The 17,510-nt window shown below is 35.3% G+C and overlaps 1 protein-coding gene across 2 annotated transcripts in view; it reads left to right on the forward strand.

Moving 5' to 3' along the window:
- The window catches only part of zgc:110158 (uncharacterized protein LOC553590 homolog), an 86,087-nt gene that overhangs the window by 26,135 nt on the left and 42,442 nt on the right, over window positions 1–17,510 (forward strand). For both annotated transcript variants that reach the window (XM_059352880.1, XM_059352881.1), the window contains exon 4: window positions 7,936–8,020. In XM_059352880.1, coding sequence (XP_059208863.1) covers window positions 7,936–8,020 — 85 coding nt within the window. The remainder of the gene's footprint in view (window positions 1–7,935; window positions 8,021–17,510) is intronic.

Below are 17,510 nucleotides of genomic sequence, written 5' to 3' on the forward strand. Positions count from 1 at the left end.
GTCTTTTTGTGTTTTTTTTGTCATTTTGTGTCTTTTTTTGTCTTTTTTTAGTCATTTTGTGTCTTTTTTTGGTCATTTTGTGTCTTTTTTCAGCCACTTTGTGTCTCTGGTGCTGATTCTTAGTTGATGAACAGCCCCATGTTGCCTAGCGATGACTAGAGATGGCTCCTATAGGTGGAGGTGGAGCAGAGTCTCAGCCTCGGGTTGACCAGACTCATGGAGGGCGTGACCCCTCTCCCCCCCCCTCCCCGTCTCCTCCCCTCCCCCCTCCTCCTCCAGCGCTCCATCCTGAAACAATAGATCCAGATGGTTGGGGAATGGACCCCCCCCCCCCCCCCCCACGCTCCCCTCCCCCTCCTCACCCTTTGTGTTGCCCCCCACCTCCCACTTTCCTCCTTTGTTCCTGTGGGAGGGGGATTCTTAGCAGATTAACCCTTTACATTCCTTCTTCCTTTGTCCCCCCCCCTCTCTCATTTCTGCCCCTGGCTCAGATTTGACCCCGGGGGGTCGCCACCTTCAGCCCTTCAGATCTGCAGTTTCACTGTTTTAAGACATCACCAGCAGTTAACGATCACTGTTTACAATACGATTTACAGCCACAACAGGAGACTTTACTGTAAAACACTTTACATTTACATGCAGCTGCTCAATGAGCACATTCACCCCGCCTACTGCAACATACGTGGCTTTTTGTGAATTTTTGTGTCTTTTTTTGTCATTTTGTGTGTCTTTTTTGGTCATTTTGTGTCTTTTTATAGTCATTTTGTGTCTTTTTTAGTCATTTTGTGTCTTCTTTGTGTCTTTTTTTGTTCATTTTGTGTCTTTTTTTAGTCATTTTGTGTCTTTTTTTAGACATTTTGTGTCTTTTGTATTTTATTTTGGTCATTTGGTGTCTTTTTTTAGTCATTTTGTGTCTTTTTTGTATTTTATTTTGGTCATTTTGGTCATTTTGTGTCTTTTTTAGTCATTTTGTGTCTTTTTTTGTTCATTTTGTGTCTTTTTTTAGTCATTTTGTGTCTTTTTTTTTGTATTTTATTTTGGTCATTTTGTGTCTCTTTTTTAGTCATTTTGTGTCTTTTTTAGTCATTTTGTGTCTTTTTTTGTATTTTATTTTGGTCATTTTGTGTCTCTTTTTTAGTCATTTTGTGTCTTTTTTTGGTCATTTTGTCTTTTAATCATTTTGTGTCTTTGTGTATTTTTTTTTGTATTTTTGTGTATTTTTTGGCTAATTTTGTGTCTTTTTTAGTCTTTTTGTGTCTTTTTTTTAAAAATCATTTTGTGTCTTTGTGTCTTTTTTTAGTCATATTATTTTATAGTCATATGATAATCATAATCAACTCACTGCTTAAGACTTGAGGGCTAAACCACATACATTTTTTTTCCAAGGATATATTTATTGAATTTTGTTTTACAAAATTGACACACAGGTCACAAGAAAAATATAAAACACACAAACATACAAGAACATGGCGGCTAAAGGGAGCTTCATTAAGAACAAGAGTCCTTGAGGATCCATTCAAAAAAGAGTACACGAGTATAGAGAAAATGAACATGCGTAAAAATATGCAGAGGGTAAAATGATTCTGCTCCAAGTTAGTTTATTAAATGAGCCAGATTATTGTTAAACCACCATATATTTGCTTGGTGTGTATCACTGTTTTCTTCATCAGAATACCGACGGTGATTGTTTAAAACGGGGTTCTTTATTGATCCTCTTCAAGGTGAAGTCTTTCACTCTCTCCTTCCTCTGGAAGATTAAAGCTACACAAGCTGCCACTGGATTCACTATAATAATTCACAATGCTGCTGAAGGACTCGCACTGTAATTAGTACCGCTCATATTCTAAAGGAACAAATATTGAAGAACCTGTGGATGTAGAAATACTGCCAATTTTCATTAGTTTTAGTTTGAATTTCATTGTGAATTTTCGTTTTCAAATTCAGTTAATTTTAATTCGTTTTTAGAGTGAATTTGCTAGTTTTAGTTTCGTTTTTAGTTTTTGAAAGTGCTTCAATTGAAGACTTTCATAGTGAAAGCACATCATCCAAAGTTTACACCATGGGTCTCAAACTCGCGGCCCGCGGGCCAATAGTGGCCCTCGTGATGATATTTTGTGGCCCCCACCTTGATATGAAAGTTTAATGTGAGTTTTATATGAATGGCACTTTACTGTGTTGTGTGTGGAAGGTCCCTTTAATTACTTTTTATGGGTAATTCTGTGTCTTTTTTGTAATTGTGTATCTTTTTGGGGGTCATTTTGTGTCTTTTTAAAGTAATTTCCAGTTATTTTGTCTTTTTTTTTAAGTAATTTTTTTCTGTCATTTTGTGTCTTTTTTTTTTTTTAGTAATTTTGTGTCTTTCTTGGTAATTCTGTATTTTTTTGGTAATTTTGTTTCTTTTTTAAGTAATTTAGTTTTTTCTGTCATTTTGTGTCTTTTTTGGTCATTTTGTGTGTTTTTGGTCATTTTGTGTCTTTTTTGAAAAATAATTTTGTCTTTTTTTAATAATACTGTTTTTTTTAAATAATTTTGTGTCTTTTGGTAATTCTTTTTTTTTGTCATTCTGTGTCTTTTTTGTAATTTTGTGTCTTTTTTTGGTCATTTTGTGTCTTTTTTTGGTAATTCTGTGTATTTTTTGTCTTTTTTTGTCATTTTGCGTCTTTTTTAAAGTAATTTAGTGTTTTTTCAGTCATTTTGTGTCTTTTTTTGGTCATTTTTTTGTCTTTTTTTAAGTAATTTATTTATTTTTTGACATTTTGTGTCTTTTCAGTAATTTTGTGTCTTTTTTTCGGTCATTTTGATACTGCTGCCTCCAGCAGCCCCCAGGTAATTTGAGTTTGAGGCCCCTGGTTTACAGAGTGCGCGGGCGACACTTTTTTTATCATAATAACTAAACGGTTTGCACTATCGGGATAATTTCAATGTTTTCTGAAAGCTGAGAAGTTTCTCTTTACAGCCTCATTTACAGCTTCACATGACCCTTAACACTTTTTATTTCTTCATCAGAAATACCAACGGTGATTGTTTAAAACGGGGTTCTTTATTGATCCTCTTCAAGGTGAAGTCTTTCACTCTCTCCTTCCTCTGGAAGATTAAAGCTACACAAGCTGCCACTGGATTCACTATAATAATTCACAATGCTGCTGAAGGACTCGCACTGTAATTAGTACCGCACATATTCTAAAGGAACAAATATTGAAGAACCTGTGGATGTAGAATCACTGACATTTTCATTACTTTTAGTTTGAATTTCATTGTGAATTTTTTCGTTTTCAAATTCAGTTAGTTTTAATTAGTTTTTAGAGTGAGTTTGCTAGTTTTAGTTTAGTTTTTAGTTTTTGAAAGTGCTTTTCACAGTGAAAACACAACATCCAAAGTTTACAGCATGAGTCTCAAACTCGCGGCCCGCGGGCCAATTGTGGCCCTCGTGATGATATTTTGTGGCCCCCACCTTGACATGAAAGTTTAATGTGAGTTTTATATGAATGGCACTTTACCGTGTTGTGTGTGGAAGGTCCCTTTAATTACTTTTTTGGTAATTCTGTGTCTTTTTTGTAATTTTGTGTCTTTTTTTGTGGTAATTTTATCTTTTTTGGTCATTTTGTGTCTTTTTTAAAATGATTTTGTGTCTTTTTTTGGTAATTCTGTGTCTTTTTGGTTATTTTGTGTCTTTTTTTAAGTAATTTAGTTTTTTCTGTCATTTTTCTGTCTTTTGGTCATTTTGTGTATTTTTTTTAAAATAATTTTATGTCTTTTTGGTCATTTTGTGTCTTTTTTAATAATTTTGTGTCTTTTTTTTGGTAATTCTGTGTCTTTTTGGTCATTTTGTGTCTTTTTTTTTTAAGTAACTTAGTTTTTTCTGTCATTTTGTGTCTATTTGGTCATTTTGTGGGTCATTTTGTGTCGTTTTTTTTAATAATTGTGTGTCTTTTTTTGGTAATTCTGTGTATTTTTTGGTCATTTTGTGTTTCTTTTAAAAGTAATTTAGTGTTTTTTCAGTCATTTTGTGTATTTGTTGTAGTTTTGTGTCTTTTTTTGGTCATTTTGAAACTGCCTCCAGCGGCCCCCAGGTAGTTTGAGGTGTTGCGCCAGCGACACTTTTACCATAATTAAACGGTTTGCGCTATTTCCAATATTTTCTGAAAGCTGAGAAGTTTCTCTTTACAGCCTCATTTACAGCTTCACATGACCCTTAACACTTTTTATTTCTTCATCAGAAATACCGACGGTGATTGTTTAAAACGGGGTTCTTTATTGATCCTCCTCAAGGTGAAGTCTTTCACTCTCTCCTTCCTCTGGAAGATTAAAGCTACACAAGCTGCCACTGGATTCACTATAATAATTCACAATGCTGCTGAAGGACTCGTACTGTAATTAGTACCGCACATATTCCAAAGGAACAAATATTGAAGAACCTGTGGATGTAGAATTAACTGACTTGTAAATATAGTCTTAAATGGTCTTTAAAAAGTAGCGTATCTAGTGTAACTTTTCACCTCGGGGGCTTCTGGCTCTGCTGAGTCAGAAGAATGAACGTCAGGCCTAAAGAGCACCATCAGCAATATGAGACCAAGGACATGTTTTAATAAAAAGAAAACCAAGGAACAGAATAATAATTTGAGAGCATACAAGCCTGGCTAAATCCAGAGAATAATTTAGGCTTCAATCTGAATGGAGCTTCTTTCTCTGCACAGATATAATACAATTTAATAAATAAGCATGTTGTTTTTTATCCGTAGGCACACCAATTATATGTTTTTCCTTTCTCTCTTTTTAAAGGTTTGTAGTACAAATAGTTTTTTATTTAACTGGAATGTTTAAGTCCAGTAGCCTCAGAGCGTTTCTCCCTGTTGATGTGTCCTTGAGCTCAACTTGCTCTCTTCCCTTCTTCAGGACGGAGAAAGTTGAAGGATAAATCTACTTTTTGAGAGCAAGATATTGCATAAATGTTTCTCTTAACCCTTTGATGCACAACATGGGAATAAAGTGGGTCAAAAACAGAGTTTTTATGTTCTATATCTTTGCAATAAATTATTTTCATCATTTAGTATTCCAGGTTTTCCTCAATTAGTTTGTTTTTGATCATCATACATCCTCATTTTATGTTTTCCTTTATTCATTTTTTAGTAAAATCCCTTTTTGTGTCACTACTCTTCTAATGCACACCATGGGTCAAAAAGTACCCATATCCATTTTTTAGCTAAGTAGCTTGCTAAGCTAACTACTTAGCTAACGTCTCGTTTAAGTAATTAGCTAAGTATCTTGCTAAGCTAAATACTGTGCTAACTTCTGGACTAAGTAGCTTTCTAAGCTAACTACTTAGCTAACTTCTTGGCTAAATAATTAGCTAAGTATCTTGCTAAGCTAAATAATTCGCTAACTTCTTGGCTAAGTATCTTGCTAAGCTAAATACTTCGCTGACTTCTTGGCTAAGTAGCTTGCTAAGCTAACTACTTAGCTAACTTCTTGGCTAAGTAGCTTTCTAAGCTAACTGCTTACCTAACTTCTTGGTTAAGTATTTAGCTTAGTAGCTTGCAAAGCTAGCTACTTAGCTAACTTCTTGGCTAAGTAGTTAGTTTAGCAAGCTACTAAGCCTAGAAGTTAGCAATGTAATTATACAAAAACGTTTTTTTGTTCATAAAGTGTGAGAAGCAAAATGGAAATAATATCTTGTAATGCACAACACGGGTAAAAAATGACCCATATCCTTTTTTTAGCTAAGTAGCTTGCTAAGCTAACTTCTTGCCTAAGAGAAACATCCCAAACTTGATAACCTAAGAGAAAATAATAAAGGGTTAAGTAAAAGATCCTAAAGTCCTGTAGCGAGCCTCCCTAACATGACTTATGGCTCTAATGAAGTGCAGAGGTGGATGAAACATCCCAGATGTTTGGGATCCAACATGTGTGTGAGCAGGGCAGATTACAGGACATGTGAAGTGTGTGTGTGATCAGTGATTAGCCCTCTTGTTAGCCTTGTTGTCCCTGTTTCACTCTGTTTTACAGCTCCTCCACTAAATCAGACTGATTCAATTAAGGCCTGAGTCTCAGACAGGTAGAGCACCAGACACCAGTTATAACGCTGCTGCTGTTAGGTGTGTGTGCGTTTGGGATTTTTCCGCTCTCGGTGTTCAAATAGACTGAAACAAAAGCTGTTATGGAAACAGTTTCTGTATATATGTCAGCTCTTGTTGTCAGTGAGGATCAAAGATTAAATGCCCTCACCACAACGCAGTTTAAAAGGATATTTTAGGGATTAAATTGGCTCTACGTTTATACATTGTGCAACAGTAGTGCTGAAATAAATGTCTTTCCTTTTTTAAAAATGTTTTTATATCCGAAGCCTCTGTTGAGGTTTTCAAATGTAGCTTCAGATGTCTGTCATCATATTTTATGATTTTTTTTTAACTTAACTTCTTGGCTAAGCAATTAGCTAAGTATCTTGCTAAGCTAACTACTTAGCTAGCTTCTTGGCTAAGTAGCTTTCTAAGATAACTGCTTAGCTTACGTCTTGCCTAAGTATTTAGCTAAGTATCTTGGTAAGTTAAATACTTCGCTAACTTCTTGGCTAAGTAGCTTTCTAAGCTACATCATATTTTATGACATTTTTTTGCTTGATTTGACTTTATTCAAGGCACCATATTTTACATTTATATTATTTACATTTAGTTATATTTAGCAGACGCTTTTATCTAAAGTGACTTACAGAAAAGGGAAACAATTTTTTACAGTCTTCTTGTATATTCTGTGGTGGATTCTGCTAACACATCCATGTGCTCTTATTTTGAAAGCTACATGTGTTTGCTTTCATTTTGAAGGCGGGTCTAACACTTTCTTACTGCAATGCTTAGTAAATACATGCACCAGGAAAACAAGTAAACTAATATAGCAGAAACGCTGCTAATGTAGCCAAACCTTTATGTCTCAAATTACTCTCAAAAACTCAAATTACCTGGGGGCCGCTGGAGGCAGTATCAACATGACCAAAAAAAGACACAAAATGACAGAAAAAAAACACAAAATTACCAAAAAAATACACAAAATGACCCAAAAAAAGACGCAAAATGATAAAAAAAACCCCACAATTACAAGAAAAGACACAAAATTATTTAAAAAAAGACACAATTATTTTTAAAAAGACACAAAATTAAAAAAAAAAAGAAACAAAATTACTAAAAAACACAAAATGACGAAAAAGAAACAAAATTACAAAAAAGACACAAAATGACAGAAAAGACACAAAATGACAAAAAAATACACAGCGTTACCAAAAAAGACACAAAATTATATTTTTAAAAAAATTATTAAAAAAAGACACAAAATGATAGAAAAAAACGAAATGACTTAAAAAAGAAACAAAATGACCAAAAAAAAGACACAATGATTAAAAAAAGACACAAAATTACCAAAAAAAGCAAATAAAGGGACCTTCCACACACAACACGGTAAAGTGCCATTCATATAAAACTCACATTAAACTTTCATATCAAGGTGGGGGCCACAAAATATCATCACGAGGGCCACAATTGGCCCGCGGGCCGCGAGTTTGACACCCATGCTTTATGTGCAACTGTGCAGAAAAACTAAAATTCATCAGAATGAATAGATATGCAAGAATAAAAAACGTTATGAATGAAGCTTTGAGCTGCTCCATGTCACAACTGAAGTTTAGATGGATGCAGTCAATGAAAGGTGTGTGTGTGTGTGTGTGTGTGTGTGTGTTAGTGAGTGTGTGTGTGTGTGTGTGTGTGTGTTTCTGAGTGAGTGAGAGGTTGATTGAGGGCCACGCTGGCATTGTGTCCCTCTTCCAATGATGCTCAAGTGTATAAGAGGCAGTGTGAGAGTGCTCGGGAGATAGTGAGAGTGTGTGAATGGCTGTTACACATTTGCTTGTATTGCTCTGTACGCTGACCTTTGACCTCTCCGTTTCCATTTCAGTGTATTCTGGGATTTGTATTGTGCGGCTCCAGACCGAAGGGAGACATGTGAGCACTCCAGTGAAGCCAAGGCCTTCCATGACTATGTAAGTGACAAACACTCAGCGTGGAATCTGTTTATTTATGCGTCTGCTTGAGACGTAAACACTGTTTATATTTCTAAACATCTTCATAAGTGTGTCGGGGGAACCTTGAAGTGGCAGGAGAGGAAGTGGAGGATGGATAGAGGAGTTATCTATCTGCAACATTCTGACAAAACATATACTCGAGATCAAAATATCTGGTTACTAAGTAGTCAAATGTTGCTGTTTTTGGTCCTTTTTGTACCCAGATTGAGGAAAAATACAGTCTGCTGTGTTGGAAAATGTTCTGAAATGGCTCCAATACATTCAGAAGTGAAAAAAAAAGACTATATTACACACCTGTGGCATCTAAAAACTAAAAAATACATGTTTTGGTGGAATTTTACGCAACTGAATGGCAGCAGCCACATTATACAGTCATAGAAAATGATTTTATTAGACCACCTTGTTTTCTTCCAAATCTTGTTTATTTTAATGCCTGGTACAACTAAAGGTAAAACTGATATCTAGATATATATTTTTATTTGTTTTTTTATGTCTTTATACCCAAAAATCACACATATATATATACATATATACACACACACACACACACACACACATATATATATATATATGTGTGTATATTCAATCATTCAGAAATTTTATTGAGTAGGATTAACCCCTCGTTTTCGTGGGGGTCCTAAAGTACATTTTAAAACAAAACACTCAACGATTTACAGACATACAACAACAATGACGACAGGCATCAACACAAACGTAGAAAAAATTAACACAAGAATGAACACAACCTCTCAATGGCCACAAGTTGACCATAACATTAGCCTAGTAAAACTCAAATAAGTAACATAATATTATTGTAAATTGAAATGGCAGTGTTACAGAAAAAAATAAAAAATTGACATAACATTATCTGAAACACATGGACAGGGCATGTTTAAAACTATGAAAAGATGTCAATGATCGTATGTTTAAAGGAAGATTATTCCAGTCCGATGGCGCTTTGAACATGAATACTTTTCACTTGTTGCCTTCAAGCTCTTGAAGGATAATTTTTTTCTTGCTGCTCTGTGAGGTCAAAGGTCAGAGTGAGCTAGTAAACAACAACTTTCTGCTGGAGTTAGTTTTACTGCTCTCTGCCTCAGACGTCATAATAACAGCAGCTCCTCCACGCTGCCTCTTACTGATGAAAACAAGCCTGTTCTCTCTCTCAACTGTAACTGTACCCACGTGTGTGTGTGTGTGTGTACGTGTGTGTGTGTACGTGTGTGTGTGTACGTGTGTGTGTGTACGTGTGTGTGTGTAAATGTCATGTGTGGTGATTGACACTGTGCGTCTGTCTTCAGCCTGTCCTCTGTGGTCAAGACAGTGTGGCATTGTGTGTGTGTGTGTGTGTGCTGTATAGTGTGTGTGTGTGTTGTATAGTGTGTGTGTGTGCGCTGTATAGTGTGTGTGTGTGTGTGTGTGTTGTATAGTGTGTGGAGATAATGGAATAGAGTTCTAATCCGGTAATCCCAGCACTGGGCCGAGGCTAAGCCAGGGATTTATGTGTGTGTGTGTGTGTGTGTGTGTGTGTGTGTGTGTGTGTGTGAGTGTGTGTGTGAGTGTGTGTGTGTGTATTTTTGGACGGGGGGCATCTTTGGCAACCAGCCCATAGATGGAGGAGGGTGGAGGGGCTCACACTCCCAGTGCCAGTGTGCCAGTTAACCCTGTCTGTCTGTCTGTCTGTCTCTATGTGTGTGTGTGTGTGTGTGGGTGGGAGACTATATAAATGTAGATGTGTGTGTGTGTGTGTGTGTGTGTGTGTGTGCTCCTAGCAGTGATAAAGCGGAGGAGACGGGACCGGTTTAATTTTGGCTCCGGCCCCCCGAGGCTGGTCTCTGAGCGCAGGTCCTTTCTACTGGTTTCAAAAGAACAGAGCCGGTTAGAGCCACAAGAAGAAGAAAAAATATATATTTCACCTCGGCTCAAAAGAGTTTCTGAGTCTTTTGAGGATTGCTAGATTGCAAGCCAGCATTTAAGAGGTATTATCACAGTTCTCTGCTGGGTGCAGACACGCAGCAGCAGCAGCAGAAAAAGGTTTATGCTAACAGTCCAGGGGAGTTTTTCCACAAGTCCTGACAACGCTTATAAAATAAAAGTAAAGCAGGAGCTGCTGGGCTCTGATCTTAGTGAGATGTGGAGGCTTGTTCACTGTGAGTTTGGTGAATTAGATGCAACAGTGATAATAAACTCCAAAGATGCAAAGCATGCATTTAAGAAAACAGATAGTGGCTTTTATTTTCTATAAAATACAGATTCACATCATTAATTTTGTGTGTTTTTAATTGATCTACACTACAGGCCTAAATTTTGGAAGCAAGATCAAATTTCTACAAAAAAAGATCATTAATTAATTGGTATATTTTGCAACAAAATAAACATAATTAATATATATAAAGAGTCACTTATTAGAACACATTTTTACTATAATAATCAGGTCAAACAGATGGCATTTAAAAAAATAAAACAGATTACACTTACATTACGACAGGTTTTTACTTCAGGCTAAAATAGCTTAACATATAACAATATCAGAGTTTTTTTTTTTTTTAACCACTTCATTGTGCTGCAACTGGATTTGATATATTTGAAGTGAAGTTGGAAAATACACTGTAAAAAATAATCTGTTTAATTTACGGTAAAATACCGGCAGCTGTTGTTACCAGAACTTCACTGTAAAAATTACAGTGAGTGTATGTAAATGTAAATATCAGCAAAAACTGTAATTTAGACTGAATATTCCTGTTATTTTTAGGGTAATTGTGTCATTCATTCACACATCATGGTATTTCTCCATTAATTTTACATGAAAATTTTATATTTTTACAGCAAAATTGTGCATTTCTTCCAGTTTATGACAGAAAAAAGTAAAAGTTTTGTGCTATTCTGTGATTTACGAGAATTAAAAGTGTCTACTACACTGTAAAAAAAAACTATTGTTTTTACAGTAAAAACCAGCAGCTGTGGTTGCCAGAACTTTACCGTATTAAATATGGTGCAACTTTTTCTAATATTACGGTAAAATGAATCAAGAATCTTTCTTGATTCTTGAAAAAGAGTCTTTTACTGTCATGGTTTAACAGTTTTTTACCATAAAATCTACAGACATTTTTTACAGTGTACAGTGATGTACAATTTTAAATTTTACGCCTCATTTCTGATATAACTTGACAGTGTTTTACTGTTCTTTCTACAAACATTTTTTACAGTGTAAAGGGAAAAAATGACATATATTACAACTTGCACACTTTCAAGAAGCATACAAGCATTCAAGAAAACAGATAGTGGCTTTTATTTTCTTTTGAAATACAGATTCATATCATTAATCTTTATGTGTGTTTTTAATTGATCTACTTATACCGGCTTCTTACTTCAGGCTTAAATGGCTTAACATAACAATATCACATTTCCTGAGGTGGTGTTTTTTTTTTAACCTCTTCATTCATTGTGCTGCAACTGTATTTGATATTTAGTGGAAGTGAAGTTAAAGAAGTAAAAGGAAAAAGATGAGACGTTTATTAAGACTTGAACACTTTCACCAAAAGCTGTAATTAAGCCTCAGAGCTAATTTTATTTGATGATGGTTTGTTAAAGAGCTTGCATGTCTTCTAGTTAGCTCTATTAATTTTATTAAATCCTCCTCAGATAAACAGCTGGAGCTAAGGTGATATTTCATTATTTTAAAATCTCAACCAGATTATTTCAGTCAAAACCTCGTGTTTACGTTTGTTTCATGTATTATTATGGGGAATATTCTTCATCGCTCTAAACCAGGGGTCTCAAACTGGCGGCCCGCGGGCCAATTGTGGTCCTCGTGACGATATTTTGTGGCCCTCACCTTGATATGAAAGTTTAATGAGTTTTATATGAATGGCACTTTACTGTGTTGTGTGTGGAAGGTCCCTTTAATTACTTATTATTTTGTGTCTTTTTCTGAAATAATTGTGTCTTTTTTTAATAATTGTATTTTTTTTAGTAATTTTGTGTCTTTTTTTTGTCATTTTGTTTCTTTTTTAAGTAATTTAGTTTCTTTCTGTAATTTTGTGTCTTTTTCGGTCATTTTGTGTATTTTTTGGGTCATTTTGTGTCTTTTTTTAAAATCATTGTCTTTTTTTAAATCATTTTGTGTCTTTTTTAAAATCATTGTCTCTTTTTTTTAAATCATTTTGTCTTTTTTTAATTATTTTGTCTTTTTTGTAATTTTGTGTCTTTTAATATTTTTGTGTCTTTTTTGGTAGTTTTGTGTCTTTTTTTTGGTCAATTTTTTCTTTTTTAAGTAATTTAGTTTTTTTCTGTCATTTTGTGTGTTTTTGGGTCATTTTCTGTCTTAATATTTTTGTGTCTTTTTTTGTCAGTTTGTGTCTTTTTTTGGGTCATTTTGTGTCTTTTTTAAGTAATTTAGTTTTTTTTTGTCATTTTGTGTCTTTTTTGTCAGTTTGTGTCTTTTTTTTTGTAATTTTGTGCCTTTTAATATTTTTGTGTCTTTTTTGGTCATTTTGTGTCTTTTTTAAAATCATTTTGTGTCTTTTTTTTAGTCATTTTGTATCTTTTTATGGTCATTTTGATACTGCCTCCAGTAAAAAACACAAATATTGTAAATACTGGAGTGTGTATAAAAACATAGCGATTAATCGATGAATTGACCGTTAGCGCTATAGTTGCTTGAGTCGTCAGGTTTCTCCCCTATACTGTACATCTACAGTAATAATCCAGTTACTTCTTGTCTTCCTCTATATTTATTATTTTACCTGCTGCTGTTTTTCACTCTTTCTTTACACACCAGCCCCCGTTTGTTACTTCTCTCACTCCGTTCTCACTCTCGTCTTCCGTCTCTGGCGTTCATCTCACTGTTTTCTCTTGTGGTTTCTCTGTGACTCCTCCACATCTGCATCTCTCCTCCATCCCCTCTTTCTCCTCCCACCTCCTCCTCTCTTCTATATCTCTCCTTCACCAGTCCTCCCCCCTCTCCTCTCACTCTCCTTATCGCTCACTCCCTCTCTTCCACTCTCCTCCTCCTCTTTTTTTTTTTTTACTTCTCCCTATCTCTCCCCTGACCCCCTCCTCCTCCTCCTCCTCCTCCTCCTGGCTCACAACAACTACTACCTCTGTTCCCGGGAGAAGATTGATTGGCTAATCTAGCTGTTTACCCACAATGCCTAGTTGTGCTGAGGAGGAGAGGTTGTGTTTAGACACAACATGAAGACAAGAGACAGAGAAGCTGTTAGAAAATGGAGAGAGTGGGCAAATGTCAAAACAGAGGGAGAGGAGGAGGAGAGGGCTTGTTTTTATTTTTATTTTTTTTAATCGAGTAACTAGGGTTTCAAAGGGGTTTCAAAGTCAAATTACATGGGGGCTGCTGAAGGCAGTATCAAAATGAAAAGACACAAAATTAAAAAAAAAAAAAGATACAAAATTACTAAAAAAAGATACAAAATTACAAAAAAAGACACAATGATTGAAAAAGACAGAAAATGACTGAAAAAAGACACAAAATTGCTAAAAAAAAAAAAGACACAAAATGACCAAAAAAGACAAAATGACTGAAAAAACACTAAATTACTTAAAAAATAAACAAAATGAACAAAAAAGACACATAATGACCAAAAAAGACACAAAATTATTAAAGACAGAATTACCAAAAAAGACACAAAATGACCAAAAAAGACACAGAATAATCAAAAAAGACACAAAATTATTTTAAAGACACAAAATTATTAAAAAAGATACAAAATTATTAAAAAAGACACAGAATTATTAAAAAAGACACATTATTTAAAATGGACGCAAAATGACCAAAAAAGACACAAAATTACAAAAAAAGACACAAAATTACTAAAAAAAGACACAAAATTACAAAAAAAAAGACACAAAATTACCAAAAAAGACACAATGACTAAAACATACCAAAATTGTTAAGCACTAAACACACCAGTGCCAAATCAAATGGAGTCCCACTAGAATAAAAACCAGAGTTGATGACAGGATCACACACAATCACAAGATCACATTTATGTTGGTTTTCTTTGTTTCTTTTTGGTTCTAAATGTTGATCCAGTAAGTCAGAATAAAAAATCAGTTATTATTATTATCAGGTCATATAGGTGAAAAAATATACCAACATGGTATTTAAACATGTTTTAGTGGTGAATACAGGCAGGATGGAAAGATTCAAAAATGGACTACATAGCCCAAAACTCCAGAGAGTTAAAGACAAATATGACGGCAATTTGTTGTCTTTTGTGTATTTAAATGATTCACCTGTTTCTCTTACAAAACGGTACAAAGAACTGGAAACGTAATTGTTTTTATTGGAAATTTCTGCCTTTTCAGTACCTTTGTTTGATGCCTTAAAATGTTAGTGAAATATTTAAGCCGGGCCGTATTAGTTACAGTTACCTGCTGTCTTTTATGCTGCAGGTTTAGTTTCCCCACCAGGAGTCCGTTTTATTAAATACATCCTCCAAAAAATCCATTACAAGCAGCACACAGCACCCAGCATGTTAAACAAGCTGCTATGGTAGTTCTCTCCCCTCTAACATCACTTAAAATAATGTTAATTACTGTTGAATCAGAAGAAGCTCTGTTTTCACCAGCATCCTGCATGTTTTCTGCTCTAACCTCGGCTTTGCTCCGTCTCTGACAGCAGCATCAGCACCAGCCAGCCCTAATGGAAAAATTGAAAAGAGCTCCATTAAAGTTGATAATTAGCTGTGTGATAAAGTTAGGAAACACAGCAGCAGTAAGCGTGTTACACAGCCTGATGTGTTACACGCTGGAAGCAGCAGTTTGTCTCTTTCTGGTATTTTTTTATTTATTTTGGGGAGAAAGCAGCGAGAAAAACAGGAAAAATCTGAACCTGCAGCGGAGCAGGAAGCACTACTACTAGTCTTTAAAAACCACTGAGATTTACATATTAGTCTTTATTTATAAATCTTGAGTCTAATGGTCGACCGATGCGGGTTTTTTAAGGCCGATACCGATTATTTTGACATCAGTCTTAACCCTTAATAGGGCACTCATTGAAATACTATTCCAAATTTCAACCCTAGAGAATATTGGAGGATATTACATACGGCCATAATGTGTAAAAAAAAAAACATACGAAAATAATATTTTGAGAAAAAAAGTTTACTAGATCAAAGTGGCAAATCTGCGAGAAAAAAATGTGCAGATTTATGAGATTTGAAGTGGTGAATCTGGGAGAAAAAAGTTGCTTTTTTCCCACTTTTTTCTCGTAAATCTGCGACTTTTCTAGTAGATTTGCCACTTTAATCTAGCAAATTTGCAACTTTTTTCTTGAAATATTACCTCAAGTTACCAAATATAGTTCTTTGCCTGATAAAGGGTTAACCAATATGTGCAGCCGATTTTTTTGGGGCCGATTCTTGAAGCCGATGTTGCCTTTTCTCCCTCCGTTTACATGATGAAAATGACACAATGATAACAAATGTTACACAAGTCTCAATTTAAACAAAAAAAGAAACCTTTATTAACAAAACAAACCAAACATATTAACAGTTGTATAGCAAACAATGTGCATGTTGTTCTAGGCCTCAGATGATCGACATATTTGATGTGTTTTTGTTTTTGCCGGTATTGACAGCAGCTCACCAGAAAATGGAGGTGTTGCACCCAGCCTGGAGGTGTTGCACCCAGCCTGGAGGTGTTGCACCCAGCCTGGAGGTGTTGCACCCAGCCTTGCCTGGTGTTGGCTGAGTGAAACGGGCTAATTGATCGGCAAACGCACGCACGTATCGGCCGATGCAGATACAAGTAAAAAAAACACAAATATCGGCCCAATGTATCGGTCTACCTTTACTTGAGACACATTGCTCAATCTTTTGTCAGTCGTGTCTCAGCTGACCGCTTGTGTTAAAAAAATGTTTCAGTATCTGACGTAAAACTTTTCCGCCATTAAATTAGTTTGTTGTCTCCTGCCGTCTCATCTTGAGATGCTGCCTTTCCAATTTTTTTTTTTTTGTTGTTTGTTTTTGTTGCTATTTTCAGCTGTTTTGTTCGTGGTAGCAATTCAGACGTGATGATGGAAGCTTTTAGCATCTGGACATCTTTTGGTTTAGGTGCATTGAAAGTGCTTCAAAAGTACTTTTTTACTCTTAAAAACACAGTTTTAGCAGTTAGGTGTAGTGGAGCACCTGTGCAGATTTTCTTTCTGCCACTTCTACTTCACACCAGGTAATTTGGACAGATTTTAACATGACGAACAAAGAAATACAGGTGGTTATAAGTTTTTATATTCTATATATTTGCAATAAATTAATTTCATCATTCAGTATTGCAGGTTTTCCTCAAATAACTTGTTTCTGATCATCATACATCCTATTTTTTGTTTTCATTTCTTACTTTTTGAATAAAAACAACAAACAAAAACAATTTCCATTGGAAAAAAACACCAATTTAACAAAATAGGATAGTTAATAAGTCTCAAATGTTAAAATATGTGATTTTTCTAATGTAATATGGTGGTTCTAACAACTCTTTTAAAGTTAAACCTTCAAAATAAGACAAACATAGTTACACATATACTCAAATAGTTAATTTAGTGGATCTCTTTTTGTATCACTACGCTTCTAATGCACAAGGACTTGATGTAATAATACAAAAACTATGTTTCTTCATAAAGCATGAAAGGAAAAATGGATAAAATTATCTGTTGTAATTTAAAAAAAAATGATATTCAAACAGACATCCAGCATGAAATAACATGGGGAATGAATGAATGAGGGTCATTTTTGACCCATGTTTTGCATTAGAAGGTGTTTATATGTTGTGAATCAAAGGGTTAAGGGAAAGTTTCATCTTGTGTGAGTGCCACTTTGTCGTATTAATAAGAAGAACACAAGTATCTCCACCCAGGTGTTAAAAAAGTCTCATATTTAAGTTGAGTTGAAGATGTTTTCTGCTCCTCGTCCTCCTCATGTTCTTGTCTCTGGCCCTCTGCTTCTCTCTGGAGGGTTGGCTAAGTGGATGTTGTGTCTGCAGCATGTATTAGTGCCGTCATCCGGTGTGTGTGTGTGTGTCTGTGTATGCTCAGTGTGTGTATATATGTGTGTGTGTGTCTGTGTGTATATGTGTGTGTGTGTGTGTGTGTGTGTGTGTGTGAGTCGGCCTGTCTGCTTCAGTACTGATGCTTTGGCAGCAGCTTTTTGGAGGAAGCGTTTGTGTGTTTGTTGTGCGTAGCGTGCCAGTTTAGAGGACCAGCTGGGCTTTCAGAGAGAGAGTGTTTGTGTTTGTGCGTGCGTATGTGTGTGTCCGTATTTATGTGTGTGTGTGTGTATGCGCCTGTGTGTGTGTCTGTGCGTTTGTTTGTGTGCCTGTGTGTATGTCCGTATTTATGTGTGTGTGTATGACTGTATGCGTGTGTGTGTGTGTGTGTGAGTGACTGTATGTGTGTGTGTGTGTGTGTGTGTGTGTGTGCACCTGTGTGTATGTC

The sequence above is a fragment of the Centropristis striata genome, chromosome 16 (assembly GCF_030273125.1).
Source record: "Centropristis striata isolate RG_2023a ecotype Rhode Island chromosome 16, C.striata_1.0, whole genome shotgun sequence".
Lineage (NCBI taxonomy): Eukaryota > Metazoa > Chordata > Actinopteri > Perciformes > Serranidae > Centropristis > Centropristis striata.